Genomic DNA, 23,259 nt, shown 5'->3' with positions numbered 1-23,259 from the left:
GGGGGTGTTTGATGGTCTAGAGCTTAATGATGGTAACAACAAAGTCAAATGCGTATGGGTAAGGACCAGGGGGAGGGCCAACAAGGCAGATGTCATGGTGGGAGTCTGTTAGAGACCAGCTGGCCAGGATGAAGAAGCAGACAAAATATTATATAAGCAGCTGGGAGAAGCCTTGTAATCGCTAGCCCTTGTTCTCATGGAGGACTTCAAGTTACTGGATGTCTGCTGAAGGTACAACACAGTGGAGAGGAAATTGTCTCGGAGGTTCCTGGAGTGTGTGGAAGACACCTGCCTGGCACAGCTGGTGAGTGAGCCAGCCAGGGGAGATGCCCCCCGCTGGACCTGCTCTTTGCGACCAGAGAAGGACTGGTGGGCGATGTGGTGGTCAGAGGATGCCTTGGGCATAGCGATCATGAAATGTTTTTCAATTCTTAGAGAGGTAAGGAGGTGGGTCAGTAGAACTGCTGCCTTGGACTTCCAGAGGGCAGACTTTGGCTTGTTTAGGAGCCTGGTTGACAGAGTCCCTTGGGAGGCAGCCCTGAAGGGTCTGGAGCACAGGTCTTATGAGGAGCAGCTGAGGGAACTGGGGTTGCTTAGTCTGGAGAGGAGGAGGCTCGGGGGGAACTTACCACTCTGTAGCTACCTGAAAGGAGGCTGTAGGCAGATGGGGGTGGGTCTCCCAGGTAACAAGCAACAGGACAAGAGGAAACAGCTTCAAGTTGCACCAGGGGAGGTTTAGATTGGATATTAGGAAAAATTTCTTCAGTGAAAGAGTGGTCAAGCATTGGAACAGGCTGCCCACCAGGGATGTGATGTAATCAACATCCCTGGAAGTGTTTAAAAAATGCATAGATGCGGTGCTTAGGGACATGGTTTAATGATGGACTTGGCAGTGCTGGGTTAATGGTTGGACTTGATCTTAAAGGTCTTTTCCAGCCTAAGTGATACTATGATTCTAAGAGATGATGCTATAAGTACCTAGAATTAAAAGTTAGTCTTAAAGATATTTTTAGAAATTGCACTCTTCCAAACCTAAAAGAAAGCTACACATAAATAAACTTAGGTTGCAAATTCTGCACCATTACATAGTTGCCTTTTTATGAGTCTGCAGGAAGATATACCCCATCCATCCTACAGCAAAGAATAGGAAAGGATTGTAGGTCACAAGATACAGACCACAATTCTCATGAGGTTCTGCAGCAAAGTTCACAATTGCAGGCATTTGTTTATGCCTGCAATTTGTTGATCCCCCTTAGGGAGGAGACAAGACCTTCAAAACTTTAGGTTATGTTTTGGAAACACATTAGAATTTGTATTCTTGCTTAAGCTGTCAATATGTAAAAGGCATTTTATATGACAGACATTGAACAGTAAAGTTTCAGGGTCAAATTCCATATAGATGTATATGCAGAACATCCTCAGAAACTTGAGAAGGGCAATCTAGGGAATAGGTTAGGACAGAATTGGCCTTCTGTGCCTGGAGGGGTTTCTCTACCCTGCAGCCTAAAGTTTAATTGAATGGTATCCAAGGCAGCTATACATAAAGTAACTCAGATGCTCTGGCAGTAGAATAACAAGGGCTCAATAAGGCAGATTTACCCGGCTTCTCAGCAGATCGCAGTGTATTTTAGGCTCAGTCAAAAATTCGGAGGTAACATCTGCTACTATTTATGACATTGCTTCCTATAATTGCAATGAGATAAGTGAGATGAAACAAACCTAATATGCTTATCAGAGAAAAGGAAAATTTGTAAACAATAGATTCATGTTCATTTTTTCATACCAGTAAAGAAGTAGAGGTTTCAATACTTCAGGCTGAATCAGTCTTAAATGCCTTATATTCCACTGATCTCCATGCAGTAGATCAAGTCTGAGTAACACTTCTGAACCGAGGAAGAAGTCTCCACTGCTCAACAGATAGAGTTTTTTCATCTTACTGAGTTGCCTTGAGTCAACAAAAATAGTCACATAAACATGTATCAGATGCTATGCAGAAACCAGTACAGTTCATCCTACTGGTTAAACTGTTGTCATGCAACATGTTTTTAATTGCAAGTGGCAGAAGCCAAAACAATTTTTCCACAAATTAGAGACAGGTTGTGTATAAGGTAAAACGTACAGTGCCTCAGAACAGACAATTTGAATCCAGCAGAGCCTTTCATTAAAGCAGTTTGTCATACTGAATGCCCTACTTGTGAATTTAAGTTCTTTTGTTCTTCTTTTCTTTGTGTTGCCATCTATTTTCCAAATCTCTTTCAAACAAAGCCTTAATACTACAGCAATTCTGACTTCATGTAAGCCTTGCAAACATGACTCTGCAAAAAGTTTTATCAGCTTCAGCAGTCATTCCTGAATTACCTTGTCAGAACACTCGTGATTACTTTAATTGTGTCTGTTCTATTCGAACATTACAGTTTATTATGAAATCTCAAAACCTGCATTTTCTAGCTGGGTTACAATTACGTATTAAAACAATGGGAATAACTGTTAAATAATGGAAGTACCTTTGCTGTCTTGCAGTGTCCTTAAAAGCCTTCAGTCTTTCAATATCCATCCAGAGCCACAAGTACCTCTCCCCAAGCGTTCCTTTAATTAACTTCTTGAATCTTTCAAACTCATGTCTGTTGCCAGTGTCGTAAGTCCTGTGACTGATACACCAGGCAGCCCCGCTGTCTGCCCCATCACTTTCAGAACTTAATCTCAAGCTTACTTCTTCCATATCTTGTTCTCTTACATCCCCCTTAGAGTCCAAGACAGTAAATGGAGAAGAACTTTGGGAAGAGAGTGACTCTGCAGTACCACAGACACATACATTATTTGCTAACTTGTGTTTGAATTCTTCAGGCTGTTTGTGGAAATCCACATCACCCTCAATGTCAGCAGCTGGCTGGTGGGTCAGTTCTGAAATGGATTCCTTCGCTACAAATTGAGTATAAGCTGGGATAAATTCTTCCGGTGTCTGAAAAGTTTTGCTTTCCTGTTCATTCTCTTCTTTTGTTGCATTGTCCCATTTGGGGTCTAGATAAACTCTTAACTGAGTGTGGGAAGGAGGTTCAGCAATGGCCACAGAAGAACCCCCCTCAGCCTCTCTGGATGTCTCCTTAATAATGTCGGCTTTTGCTGATACTGTCCTTGAAGGGGAAAGGAAACTCCATTGGTGGCATTCCTTAGACAGGGAACCTGCTTCTGCAATTAAATCAGAGAAGTTAATTGAACAGCCTTTTGATTCAGGACTGTTCTCTTGCATATCACATTTCCAAGTTAAAAAAACGCAACGTCTTTATATTGTGCTGCTGCAGAACAATCAGACCATGTCATACTGCAGAGCAGGGAATAGCAGAGGTACTTCTGCTGTTGCTATCTGGCTAGAAACTCAGCCCCACGACTCAGAAACCCATTCCCTGTTTCATTCCAGCAGAGTTCAGGAACAATTCCCCCTGGAGCCAATTTTCTTGTTTACTCAGCTGAGCATCCCAGCTCCTCAGCACTTCTTAAACCACCTTGTTCTGCTGCAAGGCCTGGTTTCTTCCTGAGCATTTGGTCATAGTTTGATCAAAGTCACTGTATGCAGCAGGACTGTTTTTTGTTTAGGCCTGAGGAAGCTAGTAAGTGATAATTATTTGTCTACTTATGGTGATTATTGCAAAAGACTAAAACATCGAACAGACCTCTGTCAGTTGGGTAAAATCTTGACATACATAGAAGGACAACAAAGCAAATTATTATGTCAAGGGCTCTGTAAACATTTAACAATTCTGCAGTCTGGTCTGCCACCCAGAAATGAGTCCTTTCCATTTAGAGATGTTTCATAACTAACAAGTTCAGAACAGTAACCAGCCCTGGTCTTTTGGTCTACACTTCTCTACTTAATTCCTTTTATTCGACTCCTCATTATCCCCATCCTATTAAGCATGCCCTGCCATCCTGGTCTGTTGAGAAAGAAACTTACTGCTTTAACTTGCTCGAATATCTTTTCTACTTCTGCCAGACTTTCAGCAAATCAAGTACTTCTGGAGCATGTTAGCAAAGATGACCTTGACTATACATACTAGGTTAATGCTGCTGTCACTGTACAAGTCAGCCCTGTAAAACTGCGCAGAATAACTCAGATATTGTGAACAGCAGCAGAATCTAAGTGAAAGTAAGAAAAAAAAAAAGTCATAGTTCAATTGTGGCTCAACATCTTCATATCAATCCAGTGTTTAAACTATAGAATTCTATATTTTATTAAAGCTAATATGTAGGCTTTCATACTCTGTTGTATCACTAAGACAAAACATTGTCAGTGAGGAGACTGCTACAATCTCTGCGCACATGCAGTACATAAGGCTGTAATAGAAAAGGAGCTAAAGCCTTTTTAAGATCCATTAAAGTCATATTTGTAATGTCTACATAACGCTCTATGAAGGCCCAGGCAATAAATGACTGTGGCACTTAGACATTCCTTCCAACTTGTTCTCAAAATAAGCCACTTCCAGGGCTGGCCACTGTCACAGAGAGACACTTGGATTAGGAATATGGCATAGAGATTCCCTGCTCTGCACTTACATAATTTTGTGTATAAGTACATATGGCACAATATGTTGACATTAAAATAAATACCAGTGTGATTTAAAATATCTTCTCTTATTTCTAAAGTTATTTCAAATGTTTTCACTTGACAATCAAAATTAGAGCTTCTTAACGGTTCTGTGAAACTAAACCATAAAGAATAATTTCATAAGACCTGAGGCAATTAGGGAGAGAGGTACACCGCTCTTGAGTAATCAAAAGCCAAGTGTCTCAGGGTTTTGCTCAAGATATTCATTGATAACCCTGATGCAACTGAAGCAGTGAGCAAGGAATTCAAATGGGATTGTCCAAGAAAATACCTTCAGCTATTGAACTCTTTATAATTGGCTCTGAAAAACTCAGCTGATGCCCTTTATTGCTTCTAGTGCCTGACCCCTACACCAGGTGAATACTGAGTCTAAAATGTTTTCGTTTATGAAAATGGGGGAGAACTAACATATGAGCTGAGTCTTCTCTATTCATCTTGCTATTGCCTACAGAGCAGGAGCAAGGCTATGCAATCAGGTATGTCCATATGTGCTTCTGTATGTTCTCTCAGTACCTTTGAAACCTGCTGAACAATTTCAGTTAAATTTGACAGACAGACAGAAACGTCACAAGCAACCATGTTCTATACGATTCATAAAAACTGGCAGCCAAAGGGCCTTTAAGTGCCCAACATAAATAACCTAAGAAAGTGGCTGCAGTACAAATCATACATTATCAAATACCCAAAGAATCCAGACAAGAAAGTCTTTCAAAACATATCAAATGGGGGGATGGGGTGGGGGGGGGTGGCGGGGAACCTCAGCTGAAACTTTGAGATATCTATAGAAATATGTGAGAAAAGAGGCTTCTACTACCACAACACTACTTGGCTACTAGCTCTAATTTTGATACAATGTTGTGTCTATGGAAAGAAACAAATCCCTGTCTGCAGCCTAAGGTTCCATGTGATACTCAGAAGGTAGTAAGTGGAGTTAGCAGCAATTCCTTGGAATGCCTTTTCTTTCCACCTAGTCAGAGTTATGTTATAAATACTACGGCTGAGCCCCTATTACTTACCCAGAAGGCTATGGTTTTCACTTAATGAATCGTCTCTTTCATGCTGCCCAGGCAAACGCTGAATATCTTGAATTTGACTAGAAGCTACAGGATCCGTAAATGAATCTGTAGTTTTCGTGGATTCACTTTGTTGTGCTAATGTAAACCAATCCTTTGTCTGGGAAACTGTAGCCTAGGAAAAGAAATGTCATAGAATAATCCAAATTTCTCTATTTATTGCAGTGTTTCTGAGAGCAGAGGGCTTAGTGTCTATAGGCATTTTGTGCAGTCTGTGTAGATTTCTGTAGTTATAGCTCCCAGTGAAGAGAGCTGTATAACAGTTGCTGAGCATACTGTTAACGCTGTTTCTGTTTAAGCTTTATTACAATCCATTAACCTTCTTCTATAGCACAAAGAGCTTTGAAAATAAGGGATATTCAGAGAATCAGTTGTCCAATTACGTTATGATCTCAGTTACAATAATTTAACCCAATACTTTCAGTCTCTCTTGATGTTACACCCGCTAAACATGCTTATTTACCTGGCCAAGCGATATGTAGAACTTCTTCAGAGTCAACAAGATGTCATCCTCCTCAGGAGGGGGAGAACTTGGGTCTTGCTTCCTTATCCAGGGATAGTAGTCACTATCTATAATGAAACTAATGCCAGTCTTGCTCCATTCTACCTGTGATATCAATTTAGCCAGCCTGAAATTAAATGTTGAGACAATAGTTGATTTTAGCTTTTAATCAGATAAACAGTTGATTTTCCCCAGAATAGGCAATAAAAAACATGATCAATCTAAAAATAAATTGTTAAAGAGAACTTAATGATCAGCTTTATTATTTCACCCTTCGCCTGCTGTCACATATGTAAATGCCAATGTTGTCACTCCATAGTCCACCAGCTTTACAGATGGTGGCCTGCTTTGCATTATCAAGCTTTACCAGTAAAACCGATTTCTGTCAGGATGACCTCGCATGTATCTATGCAGTTTCAAGCCCTGCCCAGAAGCCCTTGAACATTTTAATCACTAAAATGGAAATATTCTCCCAGGTTGCAGAAGCCCTGTTTCACCACCAGGCACTTTATTTCCTGCTCCTGATACAAGCAATCTTCCAGCAGCAGTGCACAGCAGCAATCATACTAATTGAACTTTCAGATGATAACAAGACAGCTGGCGCTATAATATTCAGCTGGCTGCTGTATGAGGACTTCATAGTACTGAAACGCATGCCAGTGCTACCTTGTGTTCGCATGAACCTCGCAGTGCTCAGGAAAGGCAGTCTTAGAACTGCAATAACTGGAGCAGAACTTAACTAAGAAAGCAGTACAAAACCAACCAAGGTGCATGTGAAGGGAAAAAGAAGCCTGTGCCTGAGCCTGCAACCATGAACGAATGCCCAGTTTTGTTTGTCCCCCATATTTGAGGGCAAATAGCATTTTGTTCTAGGGTTAGGCTGTCTTCACCTTTAAACGCAAGTTTTCCTTTTAGCATCTCAGTTTATCTAGATTCTGATTCAGGAAAGCACTTAAATCACTGATGTCAATGGAAATTAGGTCCATGCTTCAAGTTAGTTTTATGTATTGAGTATTTTACCAATACTCATAGGTAACTCTGCTTGATCAAAGAAATACTTTGCTATAGCAGAAGATCAAAGCTAGTGTTTCGTAAGGCTGAGATACCTGTAAAGCAGACTGCTACTAAAGGTAAAATAAAGCATTCTTTCATGGTTTGATTGTTCTTTGCGTGGTTTTCTCCTTGACTGTCCCAGACATTCCAGAGTTTAACAGAGAGATGGAGGAAAAGTGCAGTCTTTGGGATATTGAAAGTTTAAAATATTTTGAAATTTTTAATGTAGATATCTATACCCCAGTAATTAGTCTGTCGTGACAATCAGCAAACATGAGTTCTGTGAACTGCACTACCAGGCTGCCTCTTCTTTTAGGGCTTCTGAAACACACCACAACTATCAGCATCCAGACATAACCTTAAGAAATGTAGAGGCAGATCCTCCCAAAAAGTACAATAAATCTCCTGAACATCTGCTGAAAGGACATCTGGAAAAATATAGCAAGTGTGTAAATCATTTGACTATGCCACAGCATCCCACAAAGGGCCTTGCAAAAGGAAGTCTGACACTGGGCCCAAAGACACAAAACTAATAATTGAAATAAAAAGGACTGGCTGTTTTTTCCAAATAGATTTCATGGATTCATAACTTCCACTTATGTGGCTTACATATTGACAGAGAAAGATGTATTGCTACCATGATATCTCTGTGGAACAGACATTTAGAAATCAGTAAACCCCATCCTTACTCTCTTTGTAACAGTGTGATATAGTATGTAATTCATGGTCAAGGAAAATTACAGAATTATGAGTGATAAAAGTCTTTATCCAGGTCACTAGAATTCTAAAATTAAACAAACAGGACTAGAGGTGGGAGAAAACATGTTAAGAGTACTGTCAAGGTAAATTAAACAGAAGAGAAAAATGTACAAATTTAAAACTGAAAGGCAGCGTAGAAGTTTGCAATACCTGTATTCAAAGTAACAGTCACTTTCTAGGAATGCTGGAAGCCTTTCTTTCTTAATCCACTGAATTGCCTGTTCTCGGTCAAGACACTATTAAAAAGAAATGCCAAAGTTTTGCAACATTCTTGACTTTCTTGGTTTGTTTGCCATGTAACTGATTCTCTCCACCCCCCTTCTACAGAAGCTGTCTCAGGAAGACAAATACACAGTGAGTATCACCTTTATTATCCAGTTTAGCCTTAATCATGCTGGGACAATTGAGTTAATTTGCTTTCCTATTAACAGCTAAAAAGGTCTAAATCTGATTTCACCTATGTGTGCAGTTTTCTAAACAAATCATGGGTGGTTTTCCTTCAGAAATAATGTGTGTATGAATCATGCTTTTACTGTACAGTTCCAAATACAAATTAGACGCTCATAAATTTTCTGCAATAGGAAACTGCTAATTTTTCTGACTTTATCGCATGTTACACATAAACACTATCACATTTTTCCTCAATAATTCAAAGAATAAGGAATGCTTATGTTAAATTATCCCCCAGAACGAGAGCACTGTGGATATTAAAAATAAAACTGAAAAAATAAAAAGCCAATCAGTTACCACCTTTCCCACTTCCATGCTGCAGCATTGCATAACTGCATTGCATACAGTAACTATGATAGTGGAAACCTAAGTGTGTTATGAGTCGTGCCCATAACAGATTTCTGCTCCGAAGGTCTGAGTGCCTCCTCAAAGCAGAAAGGAAGATGCCTCCAAAGAGTGGTTTGCGGTGTGAAAGGGAGGTGTTAAGCAGTGAGCTACACAGAGCCAGCTAACCAAAAAACTATGCCTAGGGTCTCACACAGAGAGCATTATAAACCACAGTGATCCATAGATATTTCCCTTAGAAATGACACACAGCACACTTTGTAACATGTTTTTTAAGAGCATATTTCTTCCACTCTTAGGGGATAGCCTGTTTTATTTATCTGAGGTGCATTTTTCCTTTTAGTGGTTAAGACTGACGATTTGGAAGAATGTAGTAAGTCCCCTTGTCCATAAAAACAGGTGAAGTTTGGGCAAGGATCATGCTACTTGCTATATCAAATAATCGGTTTATGCAGATTACATTTTAAATTTTCTTTCCATGAGCTAATAATCCATTAGGGACAAGGGTTATTTCTGCCTCATATATATCTGTAGGGGATTGAAAAAAAATCTGAATTACTCAGAAAGTGGGTGGTTTCATTTAGAGAGAAGAAAATACTTCAAAATATGGAAAGCTTATGTTGGCAGTGGCTCATACAATGTAATTTGTGGAGATGGAGGCTAATTATTCCCAACCACATAGTGTATGCCTCTTTTTGGTAACAGACAAGCTTTTCTGAAATACTGAAGATTGTCTCTTTATTTTGGCATTTAATATTTATGTATTTGCTGACTCACAGCCCAGTTTTTTATCTGAGTGATTCATAACATGTTCACATCTGTACATGGCTGGTACACAAATTTATGTATAGTATCAGAACAAAAGAATCTCTAGTCTTTCTCATTGCACAGAGAAAGATGCTACATTTAATCTGATGGGGTTTGTTACCTTGGTTAGCTTCCTTACCCAGTCAGCCTTAGGCCTTGCTGGGACCCAATCCAGCAAAGCTTTTAGCACGTGTTTAAGTTTAAGCATGTGTTTAACTTCCCTTGATTAAAGTTAAACACATACTTAAGTGCTTTGCTGAACTGGGGTTTCTCTGAAGTAAGGTATGTGGGATGCCAGCCAGTTTCTTTCCATAGTTGTGATCAATTCTACCCAACTCTGCAGTTTTTTTTTCTTAATATATTTTACACCATGTTGATTTTGAATACCGATAAGAAGATACTTACCTCCATATCAATAATTTGCAATTACGCATGCACACATGCAGAGAACTTTTTCTTACCTGTAAATTTGTAACAGTCTGAGAGGGAAGTAAAATACAGAGAAAAATACCACTAGGTGTATTTCTTAGGGAAGATGTGTTTTAATTCAGGCTGTAGCCTGAAGGGCCTACTGAGATTCTCCAGTTATAGCTCATTTTCATTAGTAATGTGCCAGTGATGGCCACTCAAGGTAACTCTTTGTAGCAATGTAATGTTCAATCTCTTTAGTGTAAAGAAAGCAGTCAAATCAAACAAGGCAGCATCACCCAATGCCTGAAAGATCAAATCCTATTTGATTTGAACTGAACTACTTGATGCAGTTGGTCTGGGGTGACTTCTTCTGGTTCAGTTACAGCGTAGTACAATGAATGAAGCTGCCTTCTTTCACCTTGTGTAGTGGCAGTAACAATTTTTGGTATGTTGTTTTGCAGGCCTTTTGTTCCAGCTCAACCTTGAGATACCAAGCTGAGCTGCGTAATGCGTCTATGTTACCTGTCCAGTAAAGGAGGAATCAAAAATGAGAAATATCACCCTTTCCCCTCAAAAGGAGAAGGAAGTGTACAGAAAGGTACAGCTCCTCAAAGGGCTATCGTGCTTCCCATCTATGGAAAATGGCCCAGAGAAATGTTCTTAAATAATACAGGAGCCTTGTTGCTTCAAACCACATGAAAGATGTAAGTAATAGTGAAATTACTTTGAATTTGTCAAGAAAGGCCATTCACAGTTGCCATGATGTGATGTTATCCCCAAGAGCAAGGTTAACCACACTTGCACAAGCACATAATATTTCCTCTATTGAATCCTGAGAGCAAATAAGAAATCCAGACTAGCTTTTCTGCTTTTTTGCTCTCAAGCAAAGTATTGGTGAAAATAATTATTTGACACAGTAAGGGTGTCTGTGAGCCTTGTCTTATTGTAACATTTGTCCAGTTTAGATGCATATAATTGCAGTCTCACATTACTATCATTTTCTTAATCATCATTGCCTTTTGACCTCTCTCTCAACACTGTTTTCTTTTCTGAAAATCATTAAGCTCGCACTAAGCGAAGCAGCAGTCTGTTACAACTCCCTGCTTTTCCCTCAGCTTTCCAGCTATGACGTAATACAGAGCAGCCCCTTCTGAAAATGTAGCAAGACCTTAGACTGGCCTTGAATGAAATGAACTGAAGTCACATCGGTCACACCAATGCAAAATAAGCAAGAAAGGAATAAACCAAGTATCCCAGTGAAATACTTTTTCTCCTTCAAAGCTGTTGTTTAGAGGCAAACTCCCACAACTAACTTCACCGTCTTGTATCCTCTCATGTGTATATGGTGCTTCAACTCCTGATTTTAACTTGCCCAATTTGATACTGAAAAAAGCCCTGAAAGTAAACAGGTAAGAAAACCAAAATTGATTCTGTCTGAGCAAGTCTGAAACAGGATTTTTTTTTCTAAAATCCAACCTATCTTTCCATTAGTTTAGCCTTCTTGTTGCCAAAGATTATTTTCTCTGGCCATTTCAATTGATGCTAACCATGTAAATCCTTTGGGAATTAATGGAAGAGAGACTTATGTGTTGCCAGACCACAGATGAGCTCATAGCCACACAAGGAAATTAATTAATAAGGAAAGACTGAGATGCATTAGTTTCAGTCAATTTGCACATTCCAGGGATCACTACTAAAGTAACTGTTGTCATAATATTTTTTCTTTTAATATTAAAAAATATTCAGACCACACAACTGAATCCTGCCCTACAGAATCTTCAAAATTCTGTGCTACAGGATGTACATCTGTAATTCCATTCACTTGTCTGCTAGACACATGTGCGTTGCAGGGCATAATCTGGCCCATCATTATGTTTTCCTAACATAAATTAACATTTTTCCCAAGCTACCAAGCCAAACACAACAATAACTACTGCCAGTATCTCTACAGTAAGATCTAAATATAAAATCAGGGGCTATAAGATGCTTACCAGAGTGTTGTAATTTGGATCAATATAGAAGGTTGGAGAAGTGCTGCGCATTTTGGAGAGCTGCCCATCATTCTTTGCTTTCCTTAGAACATCATAAATAGGGTTTGGAGGTTTCTGATCATGTGGAATTTTTTTCAGCTGGCTTTCCAGGCATTGTGGGGCATCATTAACTACTTCAAAAACCCCAAAGTCAGAGTTAAACTTAACTGGCTGGACAAAAGTCTGCAAAAGAAAAGGGAACTCTTTCATTTAAGAAAGTTACTTTTTGACGTATAGAAGCATCCTATAGAACACAAGTTGGTACTACAAGGCTTCTTTCTCTTGCCTGCTGTAGCTTATGTTCAGGGTCTGAAATAGTAATTTTTCTGTATTCCTTTCTTTAGTCTCTTTGCTGTACAGCTTTCCAAAGCATTCCTACTTTTTGTCTCAGCTATGCTTAATTGTCAAGAATTTAACTCATTCTAGAACACAGACCAGTCTTTTTCACATGCAAATAATAGATCCAGTACACAAATGTTTAGAATATATAATTCACAGTGACTTTAGTAACTGTTCTGCAGGGGACTACTTACCTACGTGATCAAATCTCCAATGTTATTCTCTCATTCTTTACCACAAACAATTAAGGCTTGAAAAGTTTAACAATGAAGCTGACCTTTTAAATGTGAGATGCATTTGAGGAGGATGAATCTGAAGGTTTCCATATGTAGGAAAGGCTTTTCACCATGTTATTACTTGTAGGTCAAACACCTACCAAAACCTATGGCCTGTAGTAAGTTTTATTGTACATCACTAGTTCAGACAGGTACTGTGTAATACATGGGGTAGACCAAATTTCAACTTCAGCTAATTGTAACTTCTGTCAACTCCAAAAAAACCATTACTTGTGTACACATCAAAACAAAGCCATCTTTCATCTTTTGACCTCTCATATTAGGTATTTCCCTAAAAGACTATCTTTCAAATTCTCTTACTTGAAATGAAGAAAGAAAATACGGATGGATTTTATAGAAGTAATGGGGGATACCCAAGACAGTTATGAATACAAGATTATATACAACCAGAGCATATAAGCGTCTCCGCACAGAGCTGGAAAACAAAAGCGTATGTTGTATTTAAGAACTGAAGAAAATCCTGGCCATATCCAGACCTAGTGCCAAAATTCTTTTTGGCTTCATTCCAGACAGGATCCCACCTGGTGTTTGTACAGTTGTCGTTCCCCTGCACTTAATAAGATTATTTTATTTTTTCAAGCACTGAATTTTTCATTTCCTTGAACTTTTTCATATATCATATATACACACACATAGACATAATTCATATACATACTAGATATGCTGAATACACGCTACATATAAAAATATATTACAGGCCAGTTTTATTCTTCTTCACACCTGTTTAATTCCAAAGTAAACACATCAGTGTTAGCTATTTTGTTGCTTCTGTTTGAAGCCCCCTTGTTGATCAACGTCTTGTAGAGCAATGCCCAGGATCGAACCATGTGGCTGCAACATGTGGTTACAACATTCCCTGCTTATTCCATAACTTCCCACTGTGGAGGCTCAGCCTGGCAAAGCACATAGCATGTGAGAGCTTTAAGTGTATGATTCGTGCCTATGACATCAGACTGTCACTGCTTAGAGCCAGGCATCGAATTGCATTACTCTGTTTAGTTACCTAACTTCAGTTGAAATCATGACTTGGTTTTTGTTCTCTGACACCTTGTGCCTCTTCTGGCATTAATTTTCTCCAGGGTACTCTGCAGGTTTTAGTGTTTTTTCTCCAGATGTACTGAACAGCAGTCTAAAGAGCCTTTTATGTGTAGTGGATTTCTCTATACTTCATTCAGTCCTCCTCCCAATTTGCTATGTGTACATTTCATTTACTTTCAAACCTAATTTGGGCTGCTACCAGCTTTTAAGTGACTAAGTGCAACCTTAATAACCTCCAAATGTATTCTCATTTATTTTATGTTTTGAAGAAAGACACAGAAGAAAGCACACTAAGAAACAAGGTGCCTCAGTCTCTTAAGATTTGAAATGTTCTTGCTAGTGGAAAAAAGCAAACAAAGTCCAAATTCCAAAATATAGGGCTGCATGACTAGACACAACCAGATTATTTTAGTTCCATGTTGTTCAACTTGAAAACTAAGTGTTAGTTTATCACACACATCTACTTTTACTTAATCCTTTGTAACTTATTCTATGTCTACTTTTTTCAGTATGCTTTCTAATTAACTGAACAGAAAACATACAGCAACTTTTAACGTAGTGAAACAGATGTTAGTGGCGATTTTTAAAATGTAAAGTATATTGCTATTTTGGGAGCCCGACTACAAATCATTTATAAGACAAATGTACTAATGGAACAAAATAGCATACACTGATGGGAGAAGAACATTAAGACTTCATACGCTACATATTTGACTCAAAAAGGTGGTTCTAGTCCAGACTTCTGGGTTTTGGACCAAGGTATAATTACCTATCCCCAAGAACATCAGGAGGCATGCATACTTCTTGTATCAGTCAGAGAGCAGCCAGCAGATCCTCTTTGCTTGACACTAGTAACACTATATCTGAAATACTTCACCCAGATTTGGGTCCCCAGTACAAGAAGAATGTTCATATATTTCAGTAAGTTCAGCAGAAGACCACTGAGACAGTCAGAGGCTGGAACATTTGCCCTGTGAGGAGAGGCCGAGGGTAGAGGACTTGTTTAGCATGGAGACAGCTCAGAGAGGACCTAGCAGAAGTCTTACAGTACTTACAAAGGGGTTACTGAGAAGTTACAGCCAGGCTTTCCACAGAGGTACATGGTGGAAGGACAAGAGACCATGGTCATACACTGAAACAACAGAGGTCTCAAATGGGTATAAGAAAAAAAGGCAATTTGGGGATGATTAGCATTGTAACAGGCTGTCCAGAGATACTATGGAATTGTTTGTTGGAGGTTATCAAGATCAGCTGGAGAAAGTGCCAGGCAACCTGATCTCTATACTAAAGCACTGACCCTGCTTTGAGCAAGAAGCTGGACTACAGACCTCCGCAAAGCCCCTTCCAGCCTAAGTGATCTATGATTCTGTACCCAAATTCTACCAGATAGAGCATCTTATCAAACTATCATATAAAAGCATTTTAGAATAGTTAAAACCTTTCTGGACAAGTGTATATTACTTGCTTACTTAAGAAAACTAGAATGAGAAATCAGAATGTTTTTATTAGTATAACAAAAGAACAGGTCCTGACCTTAACTCATCCCCACCACAAAAATAAAAGTGATCATGTTATGACAAAAATCAGATGGGAACACAAAACCAAATATAATTAACCTGATTTCTTGTAGGAAACATTTTCCCAGTTACAGTACAGGAGAAAGGATCAGTCAATCCATTTCCCTTTCAGTATGTGAAGAACTTTGGAGCAAAATGCACTAACCATTCCCACACATTACAAGCCACACAAAAAAACCCTGTTCAATACTCTGTAGTAAACATAAAACCTTTCCCACTGAAGCCAAGTGCTGTAAAATCCTACAATGTTTCACAGGATAATAATGAGAGAGGTTTATGACACCACCAATATTCTAGGTCTTTGCAATAATGAGGAATCTCTTCAGTGAAGATGCCTGTGTTAAGGAGTGGATGACAGCCTACACTATAAAGGAAGGGGGAAAATTATGTGTGCCAATCTAATATACTAAGAAATGTCTTTCTTACCCCACATTTGGCAAGTGGTTTGGCTTTTTACAGACAAGTAAAATACACTAACCAAAGACTAAGTGTATCATTCTTTCTCTAGTTTGGGCCAATTTTTGATCCTTTGAAGACAGAGAGGGAAAACTCCAGAGCCAAATTATACCTCAAGATATTAAGAAAAAATAAATCAGGTTTGGCAGGAGCCTTGAAGCTTGGGCTTCATACATTATTGATTTAGCACAATAAATAGGATCAACAAGGACTTGAGAATACCAACAAAGACTGTATACAAACTATTTCACTCAGGCAGTTCTCCCCTTGAACCCAGTATGACCGATGAACTCAGTGTAGTAATCTCAGCTTCAGAAAAATTCTCCAAGCAAACAACAAAAAGCTGTTTTCAGACTGTGGTACAGCAATACTATTAAATAAACAAACAATTGCATGTACATTTTTGACAGCAAAGAATCTCTTAGCCATCAAGTGCACACTGAATATGGTTTCAGTTGAAGAATAAATAGAATACATAATTCTGAAACCTAAAGTTATACACTTAACTGAAAGGAAGGCAAATTTCTCTCAGTCCTCCCAAAACAGAAACCAAAACAGCATCCATCACCGTGTTGCCAGGATATCAGACATATAAATCTCACTGTTCTCTGCCTTAACAGTTTTCAGATATACTTCACTTCAGATACAGTTAACAAATGTGTAAATATGCTCACCACATCCCACCCCAAATAATGTAGTTTGATCCCAAGAGAAAGAGAGTGACCACAGCTTGGCCGCTTCTTAGGTTAAGGCCCTGAAAGGGTGGGAATGAATAGAGACCTCATCCAGGAGCTTTGCCAAAACTTCCTTAAGATGGGTATGTGTGTATCATAAATAAACGTCAGTGAGAGTCCAGACCAGAAGAGAATCTGAGCAGCTCTATCAAGTGCCTGGAAAATTCACACTGCACACAATGGTCAATGGCAACTCTCCCACTGACTTTAACGAGTCCAGGATTTCCCTTCTGTTGATAAGACACAAGTCACAACCACATACCACAACCTAATTAAGAGAAAGGAGAAGAGCATTTTGAGAAAAGTCACTATCAATAAGATGTCAGGAATGCTTCTTTTGCTTCCTTGGATGTCAAAGATATCAAGCAAGTTTTAGTCCTGGATAAGTCTCAACATATCATACAAGTAGAGCCTTTCTCATGTAAAAGCCATTTTAAGGGAGGTTGTTTTTGCACCTGCAGCCTCCCTCCACACAGCTGGAAAAGACAAGAGGAAACTAATGAGCACACATTCATGCCTTAAATTGATGCATTGAAATATTCACAGCCATCTTCAAAACAGAGAAGGGCCTGAACTGTGCAGCAGAGCTGATTGCTTCCTGCACTTTCCATCACCTGCTTCTCGTAGATCAGGTCTGGTTTTACTCTCCACAGCACTAGGTTTTCAGGACAGTTCTGTTTTCAGAATGACCGATTGGCCCAAACTTTGTTACTTGGGCTTTGTTTGTTTTCAGAATCATCACCTGCATCAAATCCTGGATCCCAGACTACTCAGTGGAGAGCTTTTATAGTGAGAATGACTTTCAAAAGAAGTAGTCTTCAAATCTGAAGTTGATAAAATTGTGGTTACTTGATAGCTTTGTGCTGCAAGAGAAACCCACAGCCAGAGACTCATTATGAAATGAAGAGTGTCATCTCCTGAATATGCTTCAGCTGAGATGCAGTTAGGTCTTTTATTTCTAGTGCAACCCCTTGAGGTTGCAAAGATAAGGAGTGTGTCCTCATCAAGATCACTGGTAACTGGAATATGAGGGGTAAGGCCCCAGCATGGACTTGGAGTGGAGTGAGTAGCAGGCAGCTTGCAGCGTGCAGGAGACAAGTTGACACTACTGTGCTTTCTTTCTTAAGCCTCCAACACTGAGCTGGATGGCAGTTTCTGACTTCTGAAATTTCACTCCTGGCTAAACATATTCTGGGATGTTTCAAATACATGGATGAAAGATTTGAATTCTAGGGATGCCTGACCAGCTAGAAATGGAAATGTATCCAGACCAATGTTTCTCTTAAATCTTTCATTTTAGATTAGTTACTAAGGAAGGTGTAACTTGTTTGTGTGTCATGTAATTGAATTCTGCTACTGTGAAATCACCATATTATGGGCAACAAGTGCCCTCATGAGGTTTATTTGTATTATTTTATCTTGCAGAAATACTTTCTGTACAGACTATCCTCCATTACAGTATGTAGATCTTTGGAGTACCTAGATATTCAAGTCAGATTGTATTGAATATTATTATAACAACAGAATATCTGAGAGGATATACTGTAAATCAAAGAAAAAAAAATCTGCTGCCGCTATAGCAAGTCCCCAGTGTTACAATTTTCCATACTCTATTGGTATAAATCAACACAGCAGCAGTCTCTTAAAATAAGCACACGCTACCCCTGATTTCTTGTATCAAGTCACACAATATTTTCAGTTTAACTTGTTGCCTAACTACTAGCACACCTGGGTAATACTGTTCCTAGGCAACAGTGTATAAGCACAACAAGAATAAAGCAATGGAAATTTCAATGCAGTGTTTTAGCAGAAACCTTCTGAGAAGGAGAGGGGAATTGGGAATATAAGGTATTCAAACCACAGAACTCAAGGCATTAATATAACTTAATCCTGAAGAGGGTAAATCCTCAGGAAAAGACCAATGAGAAAACAAAAGCAATTATGAGAACATTACAGGTAAATAGATAATAGAGCATCTGTTTTCCTAAATATATAGAAGAGACATCATGTGTCATGTTAAAAACCTATTAAGATTACCAGTGTAAAACCATGTTTACTCGGGAGTGTCCATGAATTCTTTTCTGTGGGCTTCCAGAGCTGTAAGGAGCACCTGGACAATTGCTGTGGTTCAGAGATGCTGAGCTGTTCCAGGACTGTGGGCTGAGGAGCCCTCTGAGGCCAAGGAATTTTGGCCTCTAATAGATATCCTGGAATCTGTGCATGTCCAAGGAGACCCAGAGACTAAGTAGGCTGAACTTCTTACCCAGTCGATCCTCTGTGATATGGGGAAAAAATGTACCATCATTTCCAAATAAGCAGCAGAGATGTGCAGGATGGTATCCCGATGCTAAGAACAACGTGGCACATGGAAGGAGATCTGGGTTTAAAAGCTATGTAGTTAGGCTCGGATTTAGGCAGACATCCTAAAGCAGCTGCAAGGGGAATAAAAAAAAAAAAAAAAAAAAAAGAGAGAGAGAAAAAACACAGTCCTCTCTCCACAATTTTCTTCCATCTGTATCTCCCTAGCTTTGAAAAAATCTGGCAGTGTGGTGAAAGTCTGAGCTCCTGAAAGAAGTCAGTATCACTGCTATGAACAAAATCCACACTGATGTAAAGTTGATACCTCCAGATTCTATTTTAAGATAAAAAAATGGGCATTAGAACACCATTCTACCATCCTTAGTTCTGCAACTCCCATTATGTGTACTTTTACACAAATCTATGATGTGGCTTAGAAAGCACATCTATATCTAGTTCAGTTTGTCTTAGAGAGCACATCTATGTTTAGTTTAGTAAGCCTGAATCTAACTGAATTTATTCCAAAAGAGGCTGCACCACAGTCTTAGGTCCAAGAAGCATCAAGAAATATTCTTCCCTTTCCTAATGCTGGTGATGGTGCCTACCAAGCAAACTGCAGAAATGAGTATATGTTGTCGTAGTGCAGTCTGTTGGACTGTAGTACTTTAGGAGGGGGACAGACTGTGGGGCAGCTCTGTGGTAGATTGGCTGGGAGACCCCACAGGAGCCACTGTGACACTGTGGAAAGGTCTGAGCAACCTTGCAGGGGAGTATGGGTGTGAGGTGTAGGGATGGAGAGAATGAAGATAGGGCCATGAATACTATTGGGTGAGGTTGCTACATTAAGGGAGCAGGATAGTACATATGACTCTTGTGAGAGTGTGGGGAGGCAGGGTAGTTTATGGGGAAAAGGAACAAAATGTAGGGCAATGGATTTAATATAGGGCACTGGGTATGGTGGTCTAACTGCAACCTGATCAGCACACAGAACACAGCGTAAGGCTACATACTTCTAGATGCAGATGGAAAGGGAGAAGAGGGAAGTGCCAGCTTTGAGACCTTCACAGCCATGAAGAGAAACTGAGTTGGTTCCTGAGCTAGAATATTTATTAATCACCGAGTGTGTTACCAGAAGAATGCAAAAGGACAAACATTTGTTATGTCAGCATGTGGTACTGGAATAGAAGTGGACTCCTTATACTTTTTTAATAAGTATTTATGCGTCTTTCATTTCCTAATTATACTGGTTTGGTGCACTGTGATTTAAATACATAAATCTGCAAGAGAAAACATGTCCCCAGAAGCCCAGATACTAGGTGTTTTTTCCTGATACTGAAAATAACATTGAGCAATAAAGAGTTGTTGCCATTAAATTACAGACATATTGTAAAAGCCATTTAACTACCCAGTGGCAAAATGCGAAATATTCTAAGTTGAATTACCTTACTATTAATCTTAGTAAGATATTTCTTGTATTTTGCAAGAGATTTCTGTAAGGCACTTACTGGAAGACTCAAAAATTCATTGAAGTAGTCCACAAGCATATCATCTGTGGCTAAGTATTCTTCCTGTAGGGAGACAAAACCACAAAGCAAGGCTTGTACTAATCTGTGCTGACATGGGTTGAATGCACTGTTGCCTCAATTATTTCTCCATGAGATATGGCATGCAAACTTTTGCAAAATGTTATTTCCCACTTTTGAGAATATAATCATTGCATCATTATAACCTAGCCATTGCACACTACTGAGGTTCTCAGCAATTTAAAAAACACATAAGAAAGTAAATCCTTTCTCAAGAAATTCACAAATTCAGTGTTCATAAATCTAACAGCTTCTAAAAGCTGAAAATCTGAGTGTTTACTCTTGAAAAAATATGGATACGCTAACAGTTTAGAAATTCCCCACATTATACCTTTCTCTCTTGCATCTGGGAAGGAGGGGAGTATAAAAGTTCACCAGAGGCTGCTTCTGCTCCCATGCTGCTGCTTGGGGATGTTTTGGGAATAAGAAAACAGTTCACTGATCTATAATCTGGCTCATCAAGCAAGCAGTGTATGCCATAGTTTAAATCTGACAGAACTGGGAGGGTTCCTGTTGACTTCATCAGAAGTGAAGGCAGCATCAGCAGGTGGTTTCATACCCTTTCTGACCCCTGCATTGTAAATCCTGCTAACAAGACTCAAAAGCTGTAGAATATAAATTATTTTTTTTGCTGTTGACAAATAAATAAGTATGGATCCCAATCTTATTTCTACTGCAGTCAACACCATCACCCGTATTCCAACAGAAGGTAAAAGTAGAACATTATTCCATTGGTCTTCAGAAACCTGTCTTCAGGAAAATGAGGACTTCTCAAAAGTTTTTAGGAGTTCCTGTTTCTTGAATATTCTATTATTTCTGTCTTGCAACTCAAGGAGAATGCACCTGAATCAAAAGTATTTGCCAATATCAACAAAAGTCTTGTGACACAAATCTTGTTTTCTCATTCTTAAGTTCATAGCACTGAAATGCACTGGTGAGGAATAGCATTAAAGAGAGGTTTGCGCACCATGTATGTCACTTGTAGGCACGCAGTACCTTGATCCAAACCTCACAGTGCCTAACTGAAATAAGAGACAGCTTGTACTCAAGTAAAGAAGAAATCTTGAGTTAATGTACATTAATATGATCTCAGGAAGGCCCGTACGTGCTGCATGACAAGTCAGAACCAGACCTGATGGTGTTTGTCCATCCTTGGTCTGCCAACATTTCTCTCTTAGCACTTATGGTTGCTGCTGTAACTGATACAGGCAGGCAAGTTAGCTCATGCACATTCCTGGAGAAAGCTAACACTGAAAGCAAGGTTTTCTGCATTACAGAGATTGCACTTTATTTGGATCACAGGTGCACAGTCCAATGCAATTGCAGTACCATGGACCTGGAGATGTTAGGACACTGATTAAATAAGAGAATTTAGCAAGGTGCCTAACTCAAAACATTTTGAAGTCAACAGGAAATGCTCTCACTGCTGTCACTAGGCAATTAGTCAGATCGAGAAATCTTAGTTCAGCAAGTGCTGAAACAACAAACAAATTCATTAAAAGCAAGCTGCAGTCTGCCTCGTGTTTGGTTTGGGTAATGCATGATTAGATCTAACACTGATAAGGATCAATCTGAAGATGGCTAGATATGATAATACCCCGTGAAAATATTTTATTGTTTCAAAAGACTTATCCAAAACAATTAATTTATTGCTGGCTGAAATATAAGCTCTTTAAGAATATGCAGGTAACATGTTTTTAATTTGTCAAGGATATAATTCTCTGTAGTCCCATATAATGGCAAGAAATGTAAACATAGTGGTCAATTAATCAATAAAATATTTATGATCTTATTAATGCAAGCTTCACTACTTACTGATCTTACTGCATCTATACACAATAGACTTTACTATGGCTTTTGGAAGTTTTTCTGCGGTTAGCCTCATTTCCATTTGAAAGCATAGTTGCACTTTCATAGTTGCACAATATAGGTTGTAGAGTTGTATATACAATACTATAGCATAGATTTTTGTGTCAGGAATCATTTTGTTTCTTCCCATGCCATCTTTCCTACTGCACAGTCCATGTTATGACTAGAAAAAGCTGCCTTACAACTGCAACTGGAGGTCAAAGTGTGCTAAAAATTGGTCCAAAACTGCAGTTTTGCCTTCATGCAATTTGTGTTCAAATAGAAATATCCCAGGCCTATCCTGATTTCTGTCACTCTTTTAACACTGAAAGGCATTTTAAAATCCTTTTGTCAATGGTATACAACAATTTCTTGGCTATTTTATGGAAACAAATCTAATGATTTTCTACCTATAGTATTTGATAGTTTTCTCTATTGCTGCCATCATGAAAAAGTACAAAACTCCAGACTAAGCAACCCCAGTTCCCTCAGCTGCTCCTCATAAGACCTGTGCTCCAGACCCTTCAGGGCTGCCTCCCAAGGGACTCTGTCAACCAGGCTCCTAAACAAGCCAAAGTCTGCCCTCTGGAAGTCCAAGGCAGCAGTTCTACTGACCCACCTCCTTACCTCTCTAAGAATTGAAAAACATTTCATGATCGCTATGCCCAAGGCATCCTCTGACCACCACATCGCCCACCAGTCCTTCTCTGGTCGCAAAGAGCAGGTCCAGCGGGGGGCATCTCCCCTGGCTGGCTCACTCACCAGCTGTGCCAGGCAGGTGTCTTCCACACACTCCAGGAACCTCCGAGACAATTTCCTCTCCACTGTGTTGTACCTTCAGCAGACATCCAGTAACTTGAAGTCCTCCATGAGAACAAGGGCTAGCGATTACAAGGCTTCTCCCAGCTGCTTATATAATATTTTGTCTGCTTCTTCATCCTGGCCAGCTGGTCTCTAACAGACTCCCACCATGACATCTGCCTTGTTGGCCCTCCCCCTGGTCCTTACCCATACGCATTTGACTTTGTTGTTACCATCATTAAGCTCTAGACCATCAAAC

General features: G+C 39.3%; 1 protein-coding gene across 1 annotated transcript in view; it reads right to left on the bottom strand.

Moving 5' to 3' along the window:
* RGS22 (regulator of G protein signaling 22) overlaps positions 1-22,889 on the bottom strand; it is a 62,587-nt gene extending 39,698 nt beyond the window's left edge. Inside the window, exons 1-8 of the mRNA XM_027814168.2 lie at positions 22,827-22,889; positions 20,274-20,336; positions 11,992-12,213; positions 8,138-8,223; positions 6,137-6,302; positions 5,617-5,788; positions 2,505-3,186; positions 1,784-1,945 (exon numbers count right to left, since the gene is read on the bottom strand). Coding sequence (XP_027669969.2) covers positions 1,784-1,945; positions 2,505-3,186; positions 5,617-5,788; positions 6,137-6,302; positions 8,138-8,223; positions 11,992-12,213; positions 20,274-20,336; positions 22,827-22,889 — 1,616 coding nt within the window. The remainder of the gene's footprint in view (positions 1-1,783; positions 1,946-2,504; positions 3,187-5,616; positions 5,789-6,136; positions 6,303-8,137; positions 8,224-11,991; positions 12,214-20,273; positions 20,337-22,826) is intronic.
* Positions 22,890-23,259: the final 370 nt, after the last annotated feature.

Source organism: Falco cherrug, chromosome 3, assembly GCF_023634085.1.
Source record: "Falco cherrug isolate bFalChe1 chromosome 3, bFalChe1.pri, whole genome shotgun sequence".
NCBI lineage: Eukaryota > Metazoa > Chordata > Aves > Falconiformes > Falconidae > Falco > Falco cherrug.
This window is presented reverse-complemented; position numbering and strand designations above follow the sequence as displayed.